Here is a 26,555-nt window from a genome sequence, read left to right on the forward strand (position 1 = left end):
TGCGTAGTGACGCAGTGACGCACTAATTTTTAGCGTAACGTAACGTAACTCCATTTTGGAATAATACTTTGTATTGTATTAATACGAATGACAATGTAAAATGTCTAACACGTCAATTAAATGACGAAACAATAGTCTGATCTTAAGCTACACCTACTAGAGACCACGCTAGCTATTGCTTGTTCAGCAGTTTGTAAATTGTTTGTTCAGCAGAAACCAGAACGCATGTGTGAAAGATAAGAACTGTAAAGTGCATAAAGGTTTGCTCCTAAGGGGGCGTGGCATGCAGTTGTACTGAGCCTTTGTCTTAGCTGCATCTTGCTGGCAATAAAAGTCTATCTTTACGGATCAGTTGTCTGGACCTCCTTACTGACTAAAAAGAGACGGTTACATTTGGCGAGCCAGCCAGGAGGTACCGGGGACGCTATTTTAGCCCCCCAGTGGGTCCGGTAGTTTGGTGGCGGAGCGATCCCCCAGACGCACCTGGTGAGTGGCCACCGCTGAGTTCAGCGATCAGGTTTCTGAGGGGACCGTTCCACAGAAATTCTTCTGAGACCTCTGGGCTGGTGATCTGGGAAGAAGGCTTTCGTGACGATCGGAAGAACCCTGCAGGCGAGTATTATGGGAATGATGGGAAAAGTGAAGAATAGCTAAAAGAGTAGCAAATAACCGGTCCATCCGTGAGGGGACCGAGGGGGCTTTGATCACACCCCAAGCGGTGGTTTGGTAGGAATTGCATTCCGAAAGCCACGCGCATAAAAAGAGGAAAAAAAAAAAGAAGAAGTAACGCGTACGATAGTGGGAATAGGTTTCTTGTTGTGTGAAAGAGAGTGAATGGCCTCGCAGTTCTAGACCGGGCGACCGCGTTCTAGTCGGGGCAATTGTGACCCTTTTGTGTCTGACGGATACGGACCCCTTACCTATCCGTCTTCCCTTCCCTCCTTTGTCTGTGAATTCTATCCTAATGGGAGGGGGCTATTCAACTCCACTAAAAGTTATGACGGAACACTATAGTGAAGTGTTCGATAAACGTAAATGTACGAAGCCCGGAATGGTTCAGCGATGCACCCATAGGTGGCCCGGTTTGTGTGTAAATTGGCCTCCGGAAGGAACTTTCAATTTCCAAACGGCCACAAGGGTCCTGAAAATAGTTGAGAAAGAAGAGAATCCGGGTTGCCCTGAGGATAAGCCATACATAACTGCTTGGATTGCAGTTATCGAGAATCCTCCGAAGTGGGCAAAGAAATTAGTGGAGGGAGCCGCCCTCATAATGGTGGCGCAAGTAAACAAAATGGGAGACCGGAAGTCCTCAAACCGGAAAAGAAAGGGAAGGGCGGCCATCTTAGGAATAAAGGACCATGCGTCATCTGCGGCGGCCATGTTTGTAGTGCAAGGGAACTCACGGACTCAAGAAAAAAAAATTAAACCCCTGCCGCCTGCAGTACTGCCTGACGCAGAAGATCTTCTGCCGCCACCCTATGCCCCTAGCTGCCCTCAATCGTATAATGCGCCACCAGATCCCCCAGCTCCCGCTGCTGCCCAAGTTGATCATGAAATAATGCCGATTCCCGAAGTACGGCTTGAAGCGGAAGCGGCGGCGGCAAAAGTTGAAGACGGCGGCGAGTCGTCCGTGTCCGGTGGCACTCGCAGTAAAACCCAAGCCGCAAGTTTGCAACTACCAATTAGAGAAACAACCACCGTAGTTCCCGTGGTCCCTACTGAAGAAAACGAGTATAATACTACGCAAACTATAAAGTTGTTTACTTACATACCTTTCACTTCCAGCGATCTTTTTAACTGGAAACAGCTCGGTCCCTCTTACGCTGATAATCCAGATCAGATGCTAGATTTTTTACGAGGAATTTTTGCAGCCCATAACCCCAACTGGGCTGACATTCGGCATCTCGCCTCCATCCTTTTTACCACCGAAGAACGCCGACAAATACAATTAAACATGGAAGAAGCAGCTCGGCTGGGAGCCGGGTCAGACGGTAATCCAGATGAAGTAGTGAGAGAGCATGCCCCTGTCGCCGATCCCAACTGGGATTTCCAGACGGCTGCAGGGCGAGCCCGCATTGCTGCATACCAAGTCGCCTTTCTCGGAGCTTTAAAGAAAGGAAAGCAGAAAGTCATGAATATGGGGAAGATCCACGACGTGGTGCAAGGAAAAGACGAGACTCCTGGAATCTTTTTGGAGAGATTGATGGATGCATATCGGCAATACAGTCCGTTCGACCCAGAGGACCCCAAGAGTCAGTCCGTCATAGTGATGAGCTTTGTCGGACAATCCTGTCCCGATATCCGCCGGAAGCTACAGAAATCAGAGGGATTTGAGGGAATGACTATTAGCCAGTTAAAAGCCATGGCTGACAGAGTTTATGTAAACCGAGAGCCGGACGGAGACAAGAAAGAAAAGAAAGAAAGTAGAAAGTTAAGAGAAAGTGTTAGTTTGTTAGCCGCAGCGCTGGAAGAAACGAATTTCGGAAACTCGGCCAGGCACTATCAGGGATATCCTGGGCCGAGAGGAAGGGGCAGGTCACCCTCGAGGGGACCGCCCAGAGGACGAGCTAGTAGAGGAGGATCGTTTAGGGGTGGAAGGATGCCGTTGGGAGCCAATCAATGTGCATTCTGTAGACAAGAAGGACACTGGAAGTCTGAATGCCCTGAGTCCCTGCAAATGAAGCAGGAAGGATATACTCCGTCCAAACCAAAGGAAGCTGAATGGCAGATGACTGTAGGAGAAATCTCTAGTGAAGACAGTAGTGAGGCATGACTAGAGAAGGGAATTCTTCCATTCGATCCCTTAGTAGAAATCAAAGTAGGAACTGAGACATTTAAGGGATTGTTAGATACCGGGGCACAAAGATCAGTCATGACTACTGCTATTACCACGCCCACTTCGAAAAACATTTCTATTGTAGGGGCCTCTGGAAAGCCACTTATCGCTCCCTTTCTTCAGAAACGACAAGTTCGAGTGGGAGGACAATTAGTATCTCATCAGTTTCTCTACGTCCCAGGATGCCCAGTTCCCCTTATAGGGAGAGACCTTCTTTGTAAGTTAAGGGCTAACTTACAATTCGAATCGACAGGAGAAATAAGAGCATCCTTCGCTGATAACCCAGTCTCTCTCATCTGTCCACTCCAAGAAGAATGGAGATTACATCTCCCCATAGTCGAACATACTACTACGCACCGATATGGAGGAAACACCGTCCTCAACGAAAAGCGCAGACAGCTAATGGACAGTATACCTAAAGTATGGGCTGAACAAAACCCAGGAGGGATAGCCATCAACGCTACCCCCATTTGGATCGAGATGAAACAGAATGCACAGGTGATAAATCAATCTCAATACCCCATTCCGTATATGGCCAGACAAGGAATTCAGATACACCTGCAAAGATTGTATGATTTGGGCATTCTCCGGCGAATCCGATCTGCTTGGAACACCCCTCTGTTGCCAGTAAAGAAGCCTGGATCAAATGACTATCGACCAGTACAAGACTTAAGAAAAGTGAATAGTCAAGTAGCAGATCTAGTAGCCCTCGTCCCAAATCCGTACTCAATCCTGGCTCAAGTCTCTCCTGCATCAAAATGGTACAGTGTCATTGATCTCAAAGATGCCTTCTTCTCCGTCCCGGTGGCGGAGGAATGTCAAAAGATTTTTGCTTTCACATGGGAAGATGCAGATACTGGAGTAAAGCAGCAGTACACATGGACTAGGTTGCCTCAAGGGTTTAGGCACTCACCTACGCTGTTCGGTGAGCAACTGGCAAAAGATTTAAAGATGTATCAAGTAAAGTATGGGCCAGTCATACAATACGTGGATGACCTTCTGTTGTTTCGAGAGACGTACCTCGAATGTGCGGTATCCACTCTTCAGCTGCTAAAGACGTTGTACTCAAAAGGGTATCGTGCAAGTAAAAAGAAAGCGCAAATCTGTGAATTGGAAGTAGAGTATTTAGGCTTCCAAATACGTGGAGGAACCCGATGTCTGGGGATTTCTCGCACCAGTTCTATAAGAGATCAACCTGTACCCACTTGCAAGAAAGAGCTCCGGGCGTTCCTTGGAGCTGCAGGATACTGTAGGCTGTGGATTGCTAACTATGCAGTTATTGCCCAACCCCTGTACGACAAACTGCGGGGTAAAGAGGCAGAATCTCAACCCTTCCAATGGGAAGGAAACGAACTGGCAAGCTTACGTCAACTAAAAGAAGCCTTAATTGAACCACCTGCCTTAGGATTGCCAGATGTGATGAAACCATTCCATCTATTCGTCGACGAGAAAAAAGGCATGGCCATAGGGGTATTGACTCAAACCTTAGGCTCATGGGAACGACCTGTTGCATATCTGTCAAAAGGAATGGACAATGTGTCAAAAGGATGGCCGGGATGCCTCCGAAGCATTGCTGCTGCATGTCTACTGATACCCGAAGCTGTTAAGCTAACATTTGGACAAACTTTACAAGTAACAACTCCTCATACAATCCAAGGACTGCTGGAGACCCATGGACCAAAATGGATGACAAATTCACGTCTTGTAAAGTACCAAGCGTTATTATGTGAAACTCCAGAAATTCAAATACAGGACAGTAAAAACCTGAATCCTGCAACTCTACTCCCAACCCCCACTTCAGTTTCTCATAAATGTGGGGAAATTATGGCAACAGTACATTCCAGCCGACCCGACTTACGCGACCAACCCTGGCAAGGAGCATGGACTTTATTCACTGATGGAAGCAGCCAGGTCATAAATGGAATCAGGGTCGCTGGGTATGCTGTAGTCTCCGAAGACGACATTGTTGAAGCCGAGCCCCTACCCCCAGGGACATCAGCGCAAAAAGCTGAATTAATTGCGCTCACAAGGGCTCTGCAGTTGGCAGAAGGAAAAACTGTCAATATTTATACTGATTCAAAGTACGCTTTCCTTACGATCCAAGTACATGGAGCCTTATACAAGGAACGAGGATTCCTAACTGCAGAAGGGAAACAAATAGCTAATGCATCGGAGATACATCAATTGCTAGACTCTGTATGGGCACCAAAGAAGGTAGCTGTCATGCATTGTAAAGCCCATACAGGGAGAACTGATCCCATCGCCAAAGGAAACCAATGGGCAGATAAGACTGAGAAAGAAGCAGCACGTGTGCAATCACCACATACTTCAACTCCCACTTGCCCACTTCTGCAGTTCACGAATGAAACCCCCATTTATTCAGCGGAAGAAAATGATTGGGCACAAACCGAACAATTTCATCAGCAGGATGGGTGGTGGATTGTGCAAGAAGATAGGGTATGGATACCCGACGCCCTGGCATGGACTGTTGTCAGGGAAGCCCATAATAAAACCCATCTCGGCCGAGATGCATTAGCAACCCTGTTGGCAAAAACTTACTACATTAATAGACTCTTTCAGCTAACTAAATACGCTGTTAATCAATGTGTTACCTGTGCAAGGAACAATCCCAGAAATGGACCTGGTCCAGCTCCTGGACATATATTGCGAGGAACAACTCCGTTTCAAGTTTGCCAAATCGACTTCACCCACATGACTGCTTCAAAAAGATACAAAGCAATGCTGGTAGCTGTCTGTACTTATACCGGATGGATCGAAGCCATACCAACTCGAACTGAGACTGCCAAGGAAGTAGTAACATTGCTTCTCCACAAAATTTTACCACGATATGGATTACCACGGCAGATAAATTCAGATAATGGACCAGCTTTCACCAGTGAAGTCACGCGACGCCTGAGTCAAATTCTAGGCATCCAATGGCACCTGCACTGCGCCTGGAGACCTCAAAGTAGTGGAGCAGTTGAACGAGCTAACAGGACACTAAAAAATCAGCTCGCTAAATTGTGTCAGGAAACAAAGACTAAATGGCCAGACATCCTGCCATTAGCTCTACTACATGTCCGATGCACCCCACGGAAGTCGGGTTTAACACCTTATGAAATGATGTACGCAAGGCCTCCACCTCTTCCATCTTTTCCTGAATCGCTGCAAATACAAGGGGAAATGTCTCTCAGTAACCAACTCAAAGGACTATATAACACAGTTATTGCGATTCAAAAATACACCTGCGACACTGAACCATTAGTCCTGCTAAACCCGATTCATCCATACCAGATTGGGAATTCGGTGTGGATAAAAGACTGGGATGAGTCTGATTCCCTCCAGCCCCGATGGAAAGGGCCGTACACTGTATTGCTAACTACTCCGACAGCTGTCAAAGTTTTTGGATGTTCTTCATGGATTCATTGGACACGTCTCAAACCAGCTTCAGCCAACTGGCAGGTCTCCAGGATTGGAGACCACAGATTAAGATTCACCCAAGGCAGGCCCAATGCTAGTCCTGAGTAAAACGATATCAGTAACTGCAACTGAATATTAATGTGTCCATTTCTTTCCTTCCTTTCAGAATCCATTACTTATGAATGCAGCCATCTACGTCATAAAGCAATGTCACAGATTCCAACTTCCAAGATCTACGTTGCACCCATCTTCTACATTCACTTACTACTCTTCTGTACACCGACTACATCTGTTTTCCTGTCCTTGAGCAAGAATTGCACCGAATGTATCAAGCTAATTCGTACTACCACTCAAACTGGATTTCAAGTTGTCTCAACAATCATCCACCAATCTCAACCACCAACTTCCTGTGCCACACTACCTGCTTGCGCCCTGAATACTACTCAAGGCTATCAGTCCTTCCATCGATGTTTAGAAACTGGCAAAGTCATATGTCATACCCCAACCACTCCTAAGTACTACAACATCACCCTCACTGCAGGTCTACCAAAGAGCTACACATCAAGTATTGTCCCAGAAGGAAAAGGCATCTTGTACTACATCAACTCCACTAAGGTTCTTATGGGAAGTGAAACGATTGTCACAATAACGTTCGATGCCTGTGAAGCCATTGACAAACACCCAAATGCACTTCACTGTGGGTCTCAAGCCTGGAGAAATTCCTATGTCTACAATCACAAATACCTCTGCCCATACAACCGGGCAGCTAATCCATCCAGTTGGCTGCCATGCGGAGGGGACCTGACACTGTCAGGATGGGCTTTGGTTTGTGATTACACCGGTGGAGGTTACCATGGCTGCCACGGAATAGGACGGTTAACTGCAGTAAATGGTAATACAGTATCGATACAATGGCCTCTAAGAAGTGAAGGAATCCCTTGGCAAGATACTTGGGGATTTGGTATCGACGGAACTGGAAAAGACCCCATGACCTACATTACCATCACCCAGCGAAAAGACAAACCTCGTCCAATTATTCACCAGACTACTGTGGTGGGGTATCAATCCTTCTTCGATGAAATATCTCATGCCTCTGAGGAATTAAAGAAACATACAATTTCTCAACAAGTGAAAAACCTGTTTGTCAATTTGGCAGAAAACATAGCTCTCTCTCTCGAAGTCAAGAACTGTTTTGTATGTGGAGGGACAGATACAGGAGAGCAATGGCCATGGGAAGCCAAGGAAACCTTCCAATCTGATCTTAACACCTTGAATACCACTGTAACCTATAACCGTAAATCTCATCCATATGAGTGGGCACTCCAGACTGATGTTATTGGCAGACTATGTATCTCTCGACAACATTCACGCATCTATACCGTGCCTGTTGGAAATTCTCCATGCACAGGAGTTCTTACTGCCAACCTCACCACCCAGACATGGTGGCAGACTGAAAATTTTACCATGCCAACTCCCATCTGGACTGACTCAACTTTGAACAAGACATGGACAGCTGCAGGCGTTGCCACTACCGTTTTCAATGCTCCAGATGGTTATTATTATGTATGTGGACGAAGAGCCTATGAACAATTACCAACAAACTGGTATGGAACTTGCTTCTTGGCTACAATTCGGCCAAGTTTCTTCCTACTTCCCATCACTGCTGGAGAAACCTTAGGAGTTCCAGTATACAGTCCCATGAGACCCAACAAACGTCGCAGCACTCCCAAAGTATCCATAGGAGATTGGAAAGATCAAGAGTGGCCTCCTGAACGAATTGTACAATACTATGGTCCGGCCACCTGGGCTGAGGATGGTTCTTATGGATATAGAACACCTATCTATATGCTCAATCGAATTATAAGACTCCAAGCAGTACTGGAACTCCTGACAAATGATTCTGCCTTGGCTCTCAACATCTTAGCCAAGCAAAACACTAAAATTTTAACAGCTGTTTACCAAAACCGATTGGCTTTAGACTACCTCCTAGCCCAGGAAGGTGGTGTATGTGGCAAATTTAATCTTTCTAACTGTTGTTTACAGGTAGATGACAAGAGTAAAGTCATTGAAGAGATCACTGATCGCATGATTCGCCTGGCCCATGTACCCGTGCAGACGTGGACTGGAATTCTTGACTGGACAGGTTCTTTACCCAACTGGCTCACTTCCATTCCTGGCCTTAAAGAACTCCTCTTTCCTCTGATACTTCTTGTTTTGACATGCATTCTTTTTCCTATTTGTCTCCCTCTTATTTTTAGACATCTCCGATCCATGATTGAACATATTGCTGATCGGCGAGCAGCTGCTCACGTCATGATGATTAATAAGTATGTGTCTGTCTCCACATTTCCTTCATCTGATTCTTCTGACTACGACACTAACAATGATTCGGATACTGATTCTGATAAAGAGTACCTAACTACTAACTTATAAGTCTGATAAACTCTAACCTCTAAGCATTACCATAATGGAGCCAACGTGTTGTTGGGGTAAGTCGGGCTACAAAGGGGGGTGACACCAATAGGGTCCACCCGTCTCAAACCCGTGAAGCAACCAACGACCTAACAACATATTAGGGCTCACATTCAATGTCACTGGTATTAACTCTTATTGTCGTTTCAGTTACTCTTCAGATATAAAGTGATACTTCTGCCTTCTCTTCAAAGTTGAAGTATCAAAGGGGGGAATGAAGGGGTTCAATTTCGTGACCCCCCTGAAGTACGAACGAGCAGCTGAACATCCTCCGACTAATCATGCCAGCAGTGAAACGCACAGCCATCTTGAACATACTAATATTTGCAACGCAAATGATACGTAATGCGTAGTGACGCACTAATTTTTAGCGTAACGTAACGTAACTCCATTTTGGAATAATACTTTGTATTGTATTAATACGAATGACAATGTAAAATGTCTAACACGTCAATTAAATGACGAAACAATAGTCTGATCTTAAGCTACACCTACTAGAGACCACGCTAGCTATTGCTTGTTCAGCAGTTTGTAAATTGTTTGTTCAGCAGAAACCAGAACGCATGTGTGAAAGATAAGAACTGTAAAGTGCATAAAGGTTTGCTCCTAAGGGGGCGTAGCATGCAGTTGTACTGAGCCTTTGTCTTAGCTGCATCTTGCTGGCAATAAAAGTCTATCTTTACGGATCAGTTGTCTGGACCTCCTTACTGACTAAAAAGAGACGGTTACAACCTTAGCTGGATAACTTTATCATAACCGGATATTCTTTTCTGAATATCGCCGGCTATGTCTAAAGTTATTCGGCTATGATTAGTTGGATAACTATAGGCATAATAACCTGCTATATTTTAGCAGAATATAGCCGGTTAAGTAACATTCTTGTTAAAACAAACAAAAAACTAACATTGTGGCCTGTCCCCCACCTCTCTCCCACCCGAGTTGCAAAGGCCCTATGAAACCGAACAAGCTACCCCTTCCCAATACGGCCCATTTCATATTTAAACAAAAATTCTTGGGGCCGGAAGGCCCCCCTCCTGCTCAGGCTCAGATCCCCAACACCCACCCCAACCCTTTCTCTTCTACCCCCTGCCCCATACCTTTATTTGTAGTGGGTCTCCAGGATCGCAATAGCCTTCTACCGCGATCCGGGACAAGCGCTTCTGCTGATGCTTATGTCGTTGCTAGGTTACTTCACAACAGATCTAAAGTTATGTGGTTAACTTGCAGGCCGATGCAGTACAGTGCGCTCCAGTGGAGTGCACTGTACTGTATTGGCCTTATTCAGTAAGGGGTAGGCGCTAATTCAATAACGGGTAGGCCTTATTCAGTAAGGGGTAGGTGCTAATTTCTGAAAGTAAAATGTGCAGCTTGGCTGCACATTTTACTTACTGAATTGCACGGGAATAACTAATAGGGCCATCAATTTGCATGTTGCAGGCGCTATGAGGTTCGGGGGGGGGGGGGGGGGGGGGGGTGGACACGTGTTTACTTTCAGAAATTAGCGCCTACCCAAAGGTAGGCACTAAGTTCTACCGGCACCGGGAAAGTGCACAGAAAAGCAGTAAAAACTGCTTTTCTGTACATCCTCCCACTTAATATCATAGCGATATTAAGTTGGAGGTCCCAAAAGTTAAAAAAAATTTTTTTTAATCGGCCCGTGGCTTGAAAACCCGGATGCTCAATTTTGCCGGCGTCCGGTTTCCGAACCCGTGGCTGTCAGCGGCTTTGAGAACTGAGCCTCTTTTTACCGCGGGCCCTAATTTGCATAGGCCACCCTCCTGAATCGCTCTCCCGCGACTTTTACTGTATCAGCCCGTTAGCCGGACATACCCGATATTTGCCTCTGGTAGTCGGATAACAGGATCCCTCCCCAACACACCCCTTTTATATATATCCAGCTAGATTATAGCAGGATAAAGACATATCCAGCTATAATTTAGCCAGATAAGAGGCTCAATATACCCGTGGAGGCAGCTCCTCCTCTCCCCCACAGCTTCCTGCTTACAGAAATGTGAGAGAGAGAGAGAGAGGAGAGCGGGGGGGGGGGGGGAGAGAGATTGTGTCCCTGCCTGCCCTTCGCCTCCCGTCCACGCTGTGATGCAACCCTGTGGGGAGAGGAGGCGGGGCACAGCCCGGTCCTCAGCGCCTCTGCAGTGTTTCACCGGTCAACGGGCGTCTGGGCTGCGCTCACTTTCAAACTACCTGCAGAGCCCAGAAAGAGAGTGCAGGGTGGGGAAAAGGGTGAGAGACATAAACGGGTCACAGAAGGGAAAGGGAGGGAAGGAGGGGAATGGGCAGAGCGAAGGGAGAAATACCCATCGGTGGGGGGCATGGGAGGAGACAGACACAGAAGGATGGAATGGGGAGAAGTGGTATGAAGGGGAAACAATGTCAGCTTTAGGGGGGAAAGAGCTAGAGAATGGAGGAAAGTCATTGAAGGTAATTTGGGGCCATGCTAGGGACAGGTGTCCAGTGCCCATGTTAGGTTAACTGGAGTCTTTGAAGCTTTATGCCAGCCAAAAGATGGCTGCCTCCCTGCCAACCTGAGCCCACAGGGTTCCCCCTCTAGTCTTTCTTTGCCTCCATCAGATTTGATAAACTTTATTGGCATGTCAATTTTACATGTTTTGAGAAAGTAATATATAGAATAACTAAAATAAAAGACTAAAAAAAAAGAGAGGAACCAATTACCAAATAACATTAAGTAAATTCCCTCCTCCCCTTCCTCCTAACCCGGTAGCATTTCCTGCAGCTTCTCTGCAAGTGCAAACATCAGCCGTGGAGAGAGAAACGAAGTGAGACCGGAGGGTATTTATTCCTCCTTATCTGCCACCTTCCAGCTGAGATCAAATCCTCCTGCAGCTCCGTCCCCAGAAAAGTAGGAAGAATGACCAAGGCAGCGCCTGCACAGGTACAGCAGCTTGCACTACAGAGCTGGGGAGGGGGATATCACAAGGGGATACCTATAGTTTGCAAGATTATTATTAAGGGGAGAGAAAGGAAGAGGTAACTCTGATAACAATGTTTAGAATAGGAATGGGATTGATCTCCATGTTGTAACGAATCTCCTAGGCAAACGGGCCACCGTAGATAATTATACGCACAGCAAAGGAGTAACCAAATGCTCTTAAGTTTTGACATTTTTTTTTGTATTTAGTTTTGATTTGCTCACCAACCTTATTGGTGAGTGCTTTGTTCTGTGCCTAACAGGAAAATGAAGGGGATGCCTGGTGGGAAGACTGACTGATTTAGATCCTGACAAGCTGCCTGGTGATAAAAGAAAGAACAGGGAGGGAGCATGTGTGGAAGTTAAAGGAAAACCTGGCATGCGGCTTACAATTGCATGCCAGCTTCAAAGAGCATGTTTGTGACTCCATGACCTGAATGTGTGTAAAGTAGTTTGGCTGCTGTGTTAGTCCACTTGAATGCATAAGTAGATCAACACTGCATGGGAGAGGAGCCTGAACAAAGTAATAATCTTAAACCAGAGTTTCCTAACCAGTGTGGCGTAGCACACTGGGATGCCTTCAGACCTGATCAGGTGTGCCACAGAAAACTCACCACTGCCTGATGCTCAGATCCAGGCCAGCACCTGGGCTCTGCACTCAGCACCTCACAGCAACAAGAGTCACCAGCGGTAGCTTTTAAGTGTTTATGAACTCCTTTCTGAGAATGCAAATTCATGCATGTCTTTTGTTTGGGGTTCATGCTGTAGCTAGGAATATGGTAATTAATGGGCTGCATGTAGGCCACAGATAGCTGGGCCCCTGCTTACATTTCACACAGTACCTCCTCCTCTTCCCTCCTGAGTTTACTCCTTTGTGGCCTTCCAGCCTTTCTTATCTCCAGGCTGAATGAGACAGGAGAATGTGCATTGAACACTGGATGTGACTCAGTGTGAGTATTGGAAGCAACTACAGTTACTCCTTGGGGAATTCTACACATCTGCACAGTGCAGAATTCCCCTCCTGCGCAGAATTTAAATGTTTTGTGCAAAATTTGGACTAGAGGCCTGGTGGGCCATGAGCAGAGTCCATCCCGCTTGCAGTAAAGATCAAGGAAGGCCTTGCAGACCGCAAACTGAGCCCATCCCACTTGTGGTGAAGATCGGAGAGGCCATGAAAGGAGCCTACCCCGCTCATGGCCAAAGAAACAGAAAAGAGGCCTGGCATGGCTGCAGGCCGAGCCCATCCACCTGCAGCTGTAAGCCAGCCTGTGAACCTACTGTGAGAGAAAGAGGAAGGGTGTGTGTGTGAGATAATGAGAACTTGCGTAAGGTAGTATGTATGAGAGTATTGGAAACCTGTGTGCATGAGTGAGGGTGTATGTAAGAGAGAAGTTGTGTGTAAGAGTTGAGGGTATGTGTTTGTGTGTGTGAGAGAGGGAGGGAGCCTGTGTGAGCGCGTGTGTGCGAGAGAGGAAGGGAGCCTGTGTGAGGGGGTGTGTATATGAGAAGGACAGAGGGATCCTATGTGAGGGGTTGTATGAGAGAAGGGTCAAACTCTTGTGATTGGAAGAGGTTGAGCCTGGAATGGGAAGGGAGAGATAACTAGTTAGTTAGTGCTTTTTTAATCCGGCATTCATGATTTACAATCATATCATGTCGGTTTACAAGGAACCAGGGGAACAACAACCTTAAACATTAACATAGCGAAGGGAAGTAAAAGTTACATTGAAACAGGGGTGATAGAACTGGGTCCATCAATCGTCTGGAAACCAGAGCGGTTCAATTTGGCGTTGGAGGCATTCTTCCCGCTTATCAGGGTGAAAGCGGTCAGGGTGCTGACCGACAATGCAACCACGGTAGCATACATCAATCGCCAGGGAGGTACGAAGAGCCAGCCAGTGGCGGTGGAAGCTCGATTGTTAATCGCTTGGGTGGAGCAGAATCTCATCAGCATAGCAGCATCCCACATTGCCGGAGTCAACAACATTCACGTGGATTTTCTTAGTCGGCATCTTCTTAATCCTGGAGAGTGGGAGTTAGCGGACAAGGCCTTTCAGCTCATCTGCGACAGATGGGGCACTCCATGCATGGATCTGATGGCGACGTTCAAAAACGCCAAGGCTCCACGTTTCTTTGCCCGTTGCAGAGAAACGGGGGCAGAGGGCGTAGATGCTCTTGTTCTGCCCTGGCCGACAACTGTTCTGCTGTATGTATTTCCCCCTTGGCCTCTAATAGGCAAGGTGCTCAGAAGGATAGAAGTCATCCAGCCGACGTGATCTTAGTGGCTCTCGAGTGGCCACGTTGTCCGTGGTTTGCGGATCTAGTCAATCTGGCGGTGAAGATCCCCTGAGGTTTCCATATCTTCCGAACCTTCTTCATCAGGGACCCGTCTGTTTCGACCAGGTCGATCGCTTCTGTCTAGCGGCTTGGCTTTTGAGAGGCGGCATCTAAAAGTCAAAGGTTATTCGGATGCGGTGGTAACTACTTTGTTGCGTTCACGGAAGACTTCCACCTCTCTCTCCTATGTTCGCATGTGGAAGGTCTTTGAGTCATGGTGTGTAGACCGGGGGATTGTGCCCACTCGTGCGTCCATTCCTGACATCTTGGCTTTCCTGCAAGCAGGTTTAGCTAAAGGATTGTCCTGAGTTCCTTAAAGGTACAGGTGGCGGCTCTTGGATCTTTGCATGGTTCCATTCAGGGGACAGCATTGGCGGCACATCCTGATGTCTCTCGATTCTTACAGAGGGTGAAGCATTTGAGGCTGCCGGTGAGTTCGCCATGTCCTTCCTGGAATCTCAACTTGGTCCTTAGGGCCTTGTGTTCGGCGCCTTTTGAGCCTTTGCGAGGGGCAACGTTGAAAGACCTCACATTGAAAGTGGTGTTTTTGGTGGCGATTTCCTACGCTCGGAGGGTGTCCAAGTTGCAAGCCTTATCGTGCAGAGAGCAGTTCTTGCGGATTTCAGATTCTGGTGTGTCTCTGCGGACATTCCTTCCTTTCTGCTGAAGGTGGTTTCCGCTTTTCATTTGAATCAGTCTGTGGAGCTCCCGTCCTTCTGTAATATGGATAGGTCGGATCCGTTTTCCAAGGATTTACGGAAGTTGGATGTTCACCGGGCGTTACTGTGTTATCTTGAAGTAACTAATAGCTTTCGGGTCTCTGATCATCTCTTTGTTCTTTGGAGTGGTCCAAAGAGAGGTAACATGGCATCCAAAACCACGATAGCCCTGTGGCTGAAGGAGGCGATACACTCTGCGTATTTACTGCATGGTAAGTCCTTGCTGTGGGAATTCGGGCACATTCGACAAGAGTGCAGGCAACTTCCTGGGTGGAATTCCAGCAGATTTCTCCACAGGAAATTTTGGGGGCGGCCACATGGAAAACATTGCATACCTTTGCAAGACATTACCGTCTGGATGTTCAGGCTCAGGATGTGGACTGTTTCGGTGCAGGCGTGCTGAGAGCAGGCCTCTCCGGATCCCATCCCCGGTAGGTAAGCTCTGGTACATCCCAGGAGTCTGGACTGATCCGGGCACGTACAGGGAAAAGAAAATTGGTTCTTACCTGATAATTTTCATTCCTATAGTACCACGGATCAGTCCAGAATCCCGTCCTCGTTGAATACTGCGTCAGTTAATGCATAGACATAATGGAGAGTCCGCTCGTTTACTGTTGATTTATTCTGGTCTGCAGATCAGTCTTGTTACCAGGTCTGCAGATCAGTCTTGGTTACCCGGTTTTCGAGGGTTAGGGTCACGATTGGGGTTAGTGATCTGGTTCTGTTTATGGTTTCTGTATATAGTTAGTTTGTTGGGCCATACTGCTTTGATACTGAGTAATACTGGCAGACTGTGGGTGGCACCCAGGTATATATGGCAGAGTCTGTCACAACTTTCTCTGTCTCCATCTGCTAGTGGGGAGGCAAAACCCAGGAGTCTGGACTGATCCATGGTACTACAGGAACGAAAATTATCAGGTAAGCTGGGTTCAAAAAAGGATTGGATAAGTTCTTAGAGGAAAAGTCCATTAACTGCTATTAATCAAGTTTACTTAGGGAATAGCCACTGCTATTAATTGCATCAGTGGTGTGGGATCTTCTTGGTGTTTGGGTAATTGCCAGGTTCTTGTGGCCTGGTTTGGCCTCTGTTGGAAACAGGATGCTGGGTTGATGAACCCTTGGTCTGACCCAGCATGACAATTTCTTATGTCCCTTTTGGTTGTCAGTAGTGTGGACTATTTACAAGTCCTGGGATCCATGGCTTCCATGTTGGATTTAGTTCCCTGGACGTTTGCGCACATGAGACCTCTACAACACACACTGTTGTCCAGGTGGAACCCTTTGTCAGAGGAGTATCATCTTCCCTTGCCTCTGACTCGAGAATCCAGGTCCTGTCTCTTGTGGCAGCTGTCTCGGCTCAATTTAAAGAAGGGGATGGTGCTGGAACCCCTGGACTAGGTGATGGTTTCCATGGACGCAAGTCTCTCTGGTTGGGGGGCAGTTTGCTTGGGCCAGTTGGCACAAAGTCTTTAGTTTCCTAGAGAGAGACCCTGGTCCATCAATCGTCTTGAGACAAGGGCAGTTTGTCGAGCCCTGGGGTTTTCCTGCCCCTGGTCAGATGGTTCGGATATTCTCAGACAATGCGAACACGGTGGCATACATCAATCGGCAGGGCAGTACAAAGAACCATGCTGAGGCGCTGGAAGCTCAGAGGTTGTTTGCTTGGGCAGAGCGCCAACCCAAAGGTCTAGCAACGTTGCACATAGCGGGAGTAGACAACATCTAGGTCCAGGGGAGTGGAAGTTGTCCTTTGAGGTGTGGAATTACATCTGCGCCAGGTGGGGCATCCCCCAGTTGGATTTGATGGCGACAAGAGCTAACTCAAAGACGGAAAGATTTTTCAGTCTATGAAAGGAGCCCAGTTCTATGGGTCTCGATGCTCTGATGTGCCCTTGGCTGACAGGAATACTTCTTTATGTGTTTCCCCCATGGCCCCTCATCAGTTGGGTCCTCAGGCGCCTAGAAGCGCATCCTTGGAGTGTAGTGCTGGTGGCACCGGAGTGGTCTCGCCAACTGTGGTTCGCAGATCTGGTGCAGCTTGCGAAAGAAGGTCCCCTCAGGCTAGCTCATCTTACAGGGTTGCTGCATCAGGGATCCATATTATCGGATCGGGAGGATCACTTCTGTCTTGCGGCCTGGCTTTTGAGAGGTGTTTGGGTGGATCCTTGGACCCTGTGGCAGCTGACCACGCCCACGGGGGGCAGTCTTGTGAGGGACCACGGTGTCAGGCTAGGCTCTGGACACACAAACACAGATTTGAATCTTTTATTAAACAGTTTGGGTAACCACCAGAGGTGGCAGTAGTGAGTAGTGGTTGTAGATCCCGGCTGGGCGCGACTCACACAGAACGCTGGAACAGCGGATCCTCTGCAGGGCAGTGCTGTAGTGGAAAGAGACTGAGAGTTATGAGCACACAATGAGAAAAGCATTCAGAGTCCCAATGTAGAAATAGGAGAAGCTCCGAGACAGGTAGAGCAGGCCCTTGAGGAGCGAGTACCTGATCCCTTAGGGGTAGATTTTCAGACGAGCGCGAACAGCCTACTTTTGTTTGCGCTCCAGGCGCAAACAAAAGTACGCTGGATTTTAGTAGATACGCGCGGAGCCGCGCGTATCCACTAAAATCCTGGATCGGCGCGCGCAAGGCTATCGATTTTGTATAGCCTGCGCGCGCCGAGCCGCGCTACCTCCCCCCCGTTCCCTCCAAGGCCGCTCCGAAATCGGAGCGGCCTTGGAGGGAACTTTCCTTTGCCCTCCCCTCACCTTCCCCTCCCTTCCCCTACCTAACCCACCCGCCCGGCCCTGTCTACACCCCCCCTTACCTTTGTCGGGGGATTTACGCCTCCCGGAGGGAGACGTAAATCCCCGCGCGCCAGCGGGCCTGCTGCGCGCCGGGCCGCGACCTGGGGGCGGGTACGGAGGGCGCGGCCACGCCCCCGGGCCGTAGCCCCGCCCCGTACCCGCCCCCAAAACGCTGCCGACACGCCCCCGGAACGCCGCGACGACCGGGCCCGCCCCCCGACACGCCCCCCTCCGAGAACCCCGGGACTTACGCGAGTCCCGGGGCTCTGCGCGCGCCGGGAGGCCTATGTAAAATAGGCTTCCCGGCGCGCAGGGCCCTGCTCGCCTAAATCCGCCCGGTTTTGGGCGGATTTAGGCGAGCAGGGCTCTGAAAATCTACCCCTTAGAGCAGAGAGACTCAGTAGCGTTGTACTCACTAAGCAGTAACAGAGATTCCACTAGACGAGAGGTCTGGCACCGGAGCAGAGAGCAGGCCCTCAAGGAGCGAGTACCTGGTTCCAGTGAAGCAGTACTGTGGAAAGAGATGGTTTCTGTACTCACGGATGGTAACTGTAAGTTAGTTTGCAGGGAACATGTAAGTTAGTTTGCAGGGAACTGTAAGTTAGTTTGCAGGGAACTAACTGTAAGTTAGTTTGCAGGGAACTCAGGGAACATGGGCCCTCGAGGAGCGAGTACCAGTTTCCTGATAGTACCTGAAAGAAGCAAAGAGGGGCCCTGAGGAGCGGGTACCCCGTTAGAGACCCCAAAGGGGAGTAAGAGTTCCAGATAGCGCTGGAATGGCAGAGTAGCTTAGGAACGGAGAACGAATCCCATCCGTAAGAATCCTGTTGCTAACTCAACGAGCTAGCAAATACTGTAGGCAGATATGCCCGACGTCGTGACATCAGAACATGGGGATGCCCCTGAGGTTCGCGCCAGTGTAGAGTTAAAGATGAGGGCGGCGTGCGCACATGCGCCCTAGAGGTACCTTGAAGGAGAATGGCGAGAGGCAGCACCAAAGCCGGTCCGGGAACGCCGGAGAGAACGGCAAGCAGACGCCACAGCGGCCATCAGTCCAAGGTGAGCGGGAGGAGCCGCAAATAGAGAGAGGTAGGCGGAAGCCGTCGAAGACCAATGGACGCAACAAGAGGTGGAGGCTGCGTTTAAAGCGCTACTCTGAACAAGTCATTTCCATGCTTCTGCAGGCTAGAAGACCAGCTACATCCTTGGCTTATGTTAGGGTCTGGAAGGTTTTTGAGGTGTGGTGTCTTCAGAGTCTGCTGGATCCCCTGGAGATGGATATCTCACATATTTTAGATTGTCTGCAGCATGGTTTGTCCAAAGGTTTAGGGTACAACTCATTTCGTGTACAGGTGGCAGCCTTGGGAGCGCTAAAGGGCAAGTTTCATGGGCGAACTCTTGCCGGTTATCCAGATGTTATCAGGTTTCAAGGGGGTAAAGCATTTACATCCTCCGGTGCGTAAAACTTGTCTGGATTGGAGTCTAAACCTGGTTCTGTGCGTCCTGTGCGGAACCCTGTTTGAGCCTTTATGAGAGTGCCCTGAAGGATTTGACACTGAAGGTGGTGCTTTTGGTGGCTATTTGCCCTGCTAGGAGGATTTCGGAGCTTCGGGCTCTGTCTTGTAGACACCTGTTTTTGCAGATTTACAGCGACAGGGTGTCATCGTAAACAGTGCCTTCCTTTGTGCCAAAAGTGGTGTCCTCCTTCCATGTTAATTAGAAGGTGGAGCTACTGGGGTTTCCAGAGTGGTCGAGAGATTCCCCTCAGGATAGGGAGTTGCATCTTTTGGATGTGCGGCGGATCCTTCTACGCTGTTTAGAAGTCACAAATGCTTTTTGCCGTTCCGATCATCTTTGTCTTGTACGGTGGAGTGAAGAAGGGGGACAAAGCCTCTAAGGCTACCATCTGGTTGGCTTAGGGAGGCGATTTGTTCGGCGTACACTTGTAAAGGATGGCAGATACCTGTGGGTTTGAAAGAGCACTCCACAAGGGCACATGCCGCATCATGGACTGAGTGTCAGCTTCTGTCGCCGCAGGAGGTTTGTAGGGCTGCGGTGTGGTCTTCAATTCATACTTTCACCAGACATTATCGGTTAAATGTAAGGGCGCAAGATTTTATTTATTTATTTATTTATTTATTTATTTTAGTTTTTTCTATACCGGCATTCATGAGAGTATCACATCATGCCGGTTTACAATAAACAGGGGGAGTGATAAAAGTTACAGTAAAAGAAATAACAGGTGCTGAACGAAAACAATTACAGTTACAATAAAACAGGGAAAAGTACAACTAGGAGCAGAGAAAAGTGATAGGAAATTAACAGAATATATTAACCAAAATTTAACAGAGTGCATTTACAGAGTTTATGGTATTTACTACGACATGTCGTTTGTCATTTTGTAGTTTTTGCGTAAGGGTAGTGACTGGAAGTTATAGTTTTCTGCATAAGTGTAGTGATTGGAAGTTGGTTAGAGGTGAGTTAAGATTTATTCGGAGTCACCTCCGAATAACACTCTCACCACAGGAAGATGAGGCTTCCTGTGGTGAGAGTGTTCTTTGCGTGGGTCTTCTGGGTTCTCACCCAGTTAGGGGTGGCTTGGGTACATCACATTGGTCTGGACTGATCTGGGTATGTTCAGAAACGGAAAATTGGTTCTTACCTACTAATTTTCATTTCAGTAATACCACAGATCAGTCCAGAGGCCCACCTATTTGACTCTGAAAGACTGAATTTTTCCTGCCATGTTAAAATAAATAAATAAATAAAAAAGAAGAAAAGGAGTATTTTTGTTGGGCAGGATATATAGTGTTTTTCAGTTCTTGTCTTTTTTCATTGCGGATGCACAAAGTTTCAGTTGTTAGGGGTTTCCAACCTTTGATTCCGTTTGCCCGTATGAGGGATGTTTAGTTTAATCTTGGCTTGGTGTACAGGACAGTACTGAGTTGGCACTTTGTTGTGTAGCAGTGCATCAAAGTTTTGTTTCTCTGACTCCATTTACTGGTAGGGATGCAAAACCCACTGGTCTGGACTGATCTGTGGTATACCAACAAAACAACAAGGAAGGCTATCTAAAAAAGCCATGAGGGCAACAAAGTGGATTAGAAGCCAAAATGTCCGATCAGACATTTTTTATTGAGATGTATTTCCTTCTGTGGTATTACAGGAATGAAAATTAGCAGGTAAGAACCAATTTTCCTATAGAAGGTGACACAGGGGAGAGTGAAAGCATTGTGAGACCTGTCCCCCCCGCTATCTCCTCTTTTTCATATGAAAATGTTCATTTGTTTAAAACAAACAAGGAATCTGAACCAAAAAAAGCCCATTTTAGTTTTTTTTATTTAGATTTACATTCCACTTTTCGCACTTCAGGTACTGTAGGTATTTCAGCAATGGAGTTGCCCAGGGTCACAAGGAGCAACAGCAGGACTCAAACCCTGGTCTCCTGGTTCATAGCCCGCTGCCCTAACCACTAGGCTACTCCTCTATTCATTGTCTTTTTAAAAAAAAAAAGAATCCAGGGGACACTAAAAAAGACCTGAAAGTTTTCAGGGCATTTACTTTGAGAAATAGCGCAAACTGTTTCCAAACAGTGCATGCTATTTGCAAATAGCACACACTATTTCTGAATAGCGTGCACTATCCAGAAATAGCATGCACTGTTTCCCAAGATGAGTAAAACCTGAAAAAAAAAACTCACCCCAATGAACCAAAATGAGAATTTGGGGCGTGCACATCCCTATCATATGGGTTTCCTGATTGGAAATGAAGCCTACACGGAGCTAAGAAGAAGAGCAGGCAGCCTCTGGGGTCAGTAAGCCCGGCACTTTCACTGTTCCATGCATTGCCTATGGTCTCTTCTTTAGTTGTGTTTGGCTGCTTTTCCTGAGTCCCACTGCTCCTAGGATTGTGGCGGATGCACTGTTGCTGCTCTCCAGTTGCCATAGAAGAGAGACCAATTTTAGGGAGATGGATAGCTAAAGGAGTGGGATGAAAAACTGGGAATGGGGCTGAGAGTTAGAGAAAGCAAATAGGAAGAAGTGAGAAAATGGATTAAGAGGAGAGGCTGGTTGGTGGCAGTGGGGATTAATCAAAGGTTGTGAAAAACTAATAGGGAGATGGAAGGTTGAGGGATCTGGGGAAGAGGTCAGGAGATAGGTTGACAGAGGTCTGGGAGCTGTAGGGGAAAGCTTTTTGGATGTTTATGTGGGGGGGGGAGGGGGGAGGGGAGAAAGACAGGGAGAAGGAGATGGAGTACTGGGTGATATGGGGGAAAAAGCCAAAGAGAGCAAGAGATGGGGACAGGGAGGTCTGAGATCCAGCAAAGAAGAGATGGAGGTCTCAGAAGGTTTATTAGGAAGGGAAGAGAAAGGGAATTAGAATAGGAAATGAAGAGATGAAGGATGACAAATGGGAGGGAGCGAGGTAGTTGGAGAAAAAAGATGGAGAAAAATGAGATTAGAGAAAAAGATCTGAGATACAGGTCAGGGAAAGATGCATAAAGAAAGGAAATAAACATAGAAGGAAAGGCAGACAGGATGAAAGCAGAGACTAAGGAGATTTAAAAAAAAAAAAGAAAAGTATAGTTTTTCTTAAATTTGACATTTTTTGAATGAAAGCATACACAAGATATCTCCAACCCTTCCTAAAGTATGCAGTCATGAAAGGTTGAGAACCACTGACTTAAGGAGCCTTGGATCTGTTGTGAGGATGCAGCCTTGGTTGGAAAATGGAAAGTGATCTTCAATAAATGTTCCCTCATCCTAAGGAGTTTGATTACTGATAATGCTATGGCAGTGGTAAAGCCACAGGGTCTGAGTTATTGCAGTAGGAAGGGAACATGGACAGGCCGAGCAGACCTTGCTGTTTTTATCAGCCATCACATTCTGAGTTTATATGTAACAATTTGTGTTCCAGGTCCCTGTGACATTTGAGGACGTCGCTGTCTATTTCTGGCAGGAGGAGTGGGAGATCTTAGAAGAATGGCAGAAGGAGCTTTACAAGGAGACCATGAAGGAGAATTATGAGATTCTGGCATCGCTGGGTAAAGATTACTTCTAATTTTTGAAATATTTAAAATGAAGAAGCTTTTGCCCTTGAAATTTGCTAAAATGTATTCTAATTTCTGATCTTTTCAATTTTTCATATCATTTTGATTTTGTATCCTTTCTCCCATTTGCTTACACACTTTCCATTAAGGGCTCTGTTAATCCTGTGTTTTGAGCTCTGGAGAGTGACTTATCTCAGGATATTGGGGTTTCTCAAATAGCAAATCTTTAGGGTTGGTTCAGTGACAGTTTTATGGACTCCCATGTGAAGGGACCTGTGTTTAATTCCTGGCTCAAATCTTCTGCTCCCCCGGGTTGGCTGGGGCTGGGGATGCCGCAGAGGCCTGGGGGAAGGGAGTCATCACACAATCGAGACACCTAGTAGCTGGATTTCGACCCCATGATTGAAGGATCCTGAAAGGGAATGAGCTGCATGGCCCTCAAGGTGAGGATTATCGTTGAGATGACCGGGCTCATTGATATGGAAAGGGATATAAAATAGGGGGAAAAATCCCTAGGTAGTTGGAAATGAAGGCTCATGGTGCCAGATTTCAGTCTTGGATCTGATTTGAGATGGAAGTACGAAAGAACAGAAGGAGACTCACCGTGAGACTTGTGTCACAATGCAAAGCATTGCAGTGAAAAGGCAAATAAGAATGTGGGGAGCATAATTTCAGGGGCAGCAGAATATGAAGCGGTGGCCTTAGGAGTTTAGAACCAGAGAATTTGACAATAGAGCCACAGGGACTCTGAAACTGCAGAGATCTCCTGGTAAAGTCCACGAGAAGAAAAGACACGGAAAACCTCCCAAACTCGACTCTGTTGGTGCAGCAATAGGTGTGGTCCTAATAGACTGCTTTATATAAGGAAGTCTCATTTACCACACTTTTGCTGGTACAATAGCTCAGCTAGTGTCTGCCCTGTGGAAACAGCTATTGGTTTAGCTATTGATTTTGGGTCATCTTCGTGTTCGTTGTCAAGCCTTAGATCTACATCAGACTTAGTAAGCATGAGTGGAGCATAGCGCACATCTAACAAGGTAAATCATGAGAATAAAGATTAACATTATATAGTTACAGCATCAAACATCTAGCGTATTGGAATATGAAATGGGTGAATCTAACCCTGGATCAAGGCCCGGGAGAGGAGTAGCATGAAGTGGTTAAGGGTGGGAGAGAGTAGTCTGAAGTTGAGGTGATGAGATTATTGAAACCTTTAAGTCCTTTAAGTGAAGGCTTTTGTGAAAAGCCAAGTTTTAAGCTTCTTTTTGAACGTTCGACTACAAGGTTCTAGACGAAGGTCTGTGGGGAGGGCATTCCAGTGAATGGGACTGGCAATCGAGAATGCACGTTTCTTGAGCAGTGACTTGGCTGGAGGTGCATAGAGGGTGCCTAAATAGCTGGTTCTGATCAAGACTATCCTCCCCAACCTGGACACTGCTCACCACAGATGCCAGTCTACACGGGTGGGGAGCACACTACGAAGAGTTAACCGCCCAAGGGCGTGGAACGAAGAAGAAGCGGGATGGAACATCAACCGCCTAGAAGCACGGGCAGTCAGATTAGCCTGCCTGCGGTTCGCCCACAGACTTCGAGACAAAGCGGTCAGAGTGATGTCTGACAACGCCACGACAGTGGCCTATATCAACTGGCAGGGCGGACCAGAAGCCAACAGGTGTCCCTAGAAATAGACCTTCTGATGGCGTAGGCGGAAGCAAATCTCCAGGAGATCCCCACTGTCCACATCTCCAGGAAGGACAATACCACGGCAGACTTTCTCAGCAGGGAAAGTCTAAACCCAGGAGAATGGAAGCTGTTGTCCACAGCCTAAAGATGATAGTGAATCGGTGGGGGACCCCAGACATGGACCTTCTAGCAAGCAGATCCAACGCTCAAGTATCCAGATACTTCAGCTGCAGGCAGGATCCGCAGTCCCAGGGGATCGATGCCCTGGTACAGACTTGGCCACCTGGGACCCTGCTATACGCCTTCCTGCCGTGGCCCTTGCTGGGCACAATCATTCACAAGATACAGCGACACAGGGGACTAGTTCTTCTGGTGGCCCCGGACTGGCCAAGAAGGCCCTGGTACGCAGACATGAGAAGACTACTGGCAGGGAACCCACTACCCCTGCCTCCACACAGAGACCTGCTACAACAAGGTCCGATCCTCCATGAGGATCCAGCTCAATTCTCTCTTACGGTCTGGCCATTGAGAGGGCCCGCCTGAGAGCGGATACTCGGGAGCAGTAATAGATACTCTCCTCCGAGCATGCAAGTTCTCCACATCTCTAACGTACATAAGGATCTGGAGAAACTTTGAGGCCTGGTGCGAAGACCACAACGTCAAGCCATGCTCCTCTAAAGTTCCCGTGATCCTGGAATTCTTACAGAATGGACTACAGAAGGGTCTGTCCCTCAACTCCATCAAGGTACAGGTGGCTGCATTGTCATGCTACGGCTCCAGGAGCGAGGGCAACAGCATAGCCTCGCACCCAGATGTATCACGCTTCCTGAAAGGAGTCAAACACATTGGCCCACCACTAAAGTGGCCAGTACCTCTGTGGAACCTCAACCTCGTCTTGGAGTTCCGAGCGGGATCCGCCTTCAGACCCCTCCGAAGCCTGACCCTCCGTCTGTTAACCTTAAAGACGGTGTTCTTGCTGGCCGTGTGTTCGGCCTGCCGCATCTCGGAACTACAAGCACTGTCCTGCCGTGAGCCGTTCTTTAGACTCACCCCGGGGGCCATCCAACTACGCACGGTTCCCTCCTTCCTCCCCAAAGTGGTCTCACACTTCCACCTTAACCAAACCATCTCACTACCAACGATGGACGGCTTGAAGAATTCAGAAAAGCCCGTAGTCTACGCCACCTCGACATCGGCAGATTCCTATCCAGATAACTGGAAATGTCGGAACCAGTACGAAAGACGGACCACCTTTTCGTCCTTCACAGCGGAAAGAGGCAAGGGGAAGCGGCCTCGCGGGCAACCATTGCCACTCTGGATCAAGGAAGTCATCAAGGCGGCCTACGTAGAAGCGGGAAAACCACCACCTCTACAGGTCAAGGCCCATTCTACCAGAGCCCAGGTGGTGTCCTGGGCAGAAATTAGAATGCTGTCACCTGCCAAGATCTGCAGGGCAGCAACATGGTCCTCCATCCATACTTTCTCCAGATTCTACCGTCTGGATGTGCAGGCTCAGGAGGACACGTCATTGCAAGGGCAATTCTAAGTGGGCCATGGGCAGCCTCCCACCCGGTTCGGGAGTAGCTTTTATACATCCCATTGGTCCTGAGTCCATCTGCTACCGCTAGGAAATGGAGAATTTAATTACCTGATAATTTCGTTTTCCTTAGTGTAGACAGATGGACTCAGCATTCCACCCTTGGCTGCCGTTATGCATGTTTTTTTCAATGAATCAAGGGTAAGCCATTTACCTAGGGCATCCACCCTGCTGGGTGTCGACGCTTTCCGGTTGAGTACACTGGCGGTCTCCAGCTATAGTCAATCAACCAGTTCAAGTTAATCAAGTTTTAAATGTTCTAACAAGTTATTTAAGTTAACCATATTATTAAGTTAGTCAGTCACACATATATCCACAATGCTTTTCGAGGAGAATACTGAAGAGCTGCACTTCCTGCAGGGGTATATGTACTAGGGCTGACGTCAGATTGAAATCTGATCCGTCTTCAACTGCTAGCAGGAGTACACTATACCCATTGGTCCTGAGTCCATCTGTCTACACTAAGGAAAACGAAATTATCAGGTAAGTAATTTCTCCGATAGTATGCTAAACAATACAGCTAAATAGTATTTATGGAAACTGGCAAATTTATACCATCCTCCCCCCCCCCCCTAATATTTCTGCAGTAGGTTCAAGTTTATTCTTGAACATTTATTGCCCCCCAAAGGAATCCTATAACTTTATTTAAGAATTTAAAAAACACTGATGGCAGAGTAGTAGGAATCATTGTATAC

The 26,555-nt window shown here is 47.6% G+C and overlaps 1 protein-coding gene across 1 annotated transcript in view; it reads left to right on the forward strand.

Annotated features, from left to right (window-relative positions):
• The first annotated feature begins 10,787 nt into the window (after window positions 1-10,787).
• LOC115083948 (gastrula zinc finger protein XlCGF57.1-like) overlaps window positions 10,788-26,555 on the forward strand; it is a 40,748-nt gene continuing 24,980 nt past the window's right edge. Inside the window, exons 1-3 of the mRNA XM_029588103.1 lie at window positions 10,788-10,969; window positions 11,469-11,639; window positions 22,448-22,574. Of these exons, the coding sequence (XP_029443963.1) occupies window positions 10,826-10,969; window positions 11,469-11,639; window positions 22,448-22,574 (442 nt within the window). The 5' untranslated portion in view covers window positions 10,788-10,825. The remainder of the gene's footprint in view (window positions 10,970-11,468; window positions 11,640-22,447; window positions 22,575-26,555) is intronic.

This window comes from Rhinatrema bivittatum, chromosome 2 (genome assembly GCF_901001135.1).
Source record: "Rhinatrema bivittatum chromosome 2, aRhiBiv1.1, whole genome shotgun sequence".
NCBI lineage: Eukaryota > Metazoa > Chordata > Amphibia > Gymnophiona > Rhinatrematidae > Rhinatrema > Rhinatrema bivittatum.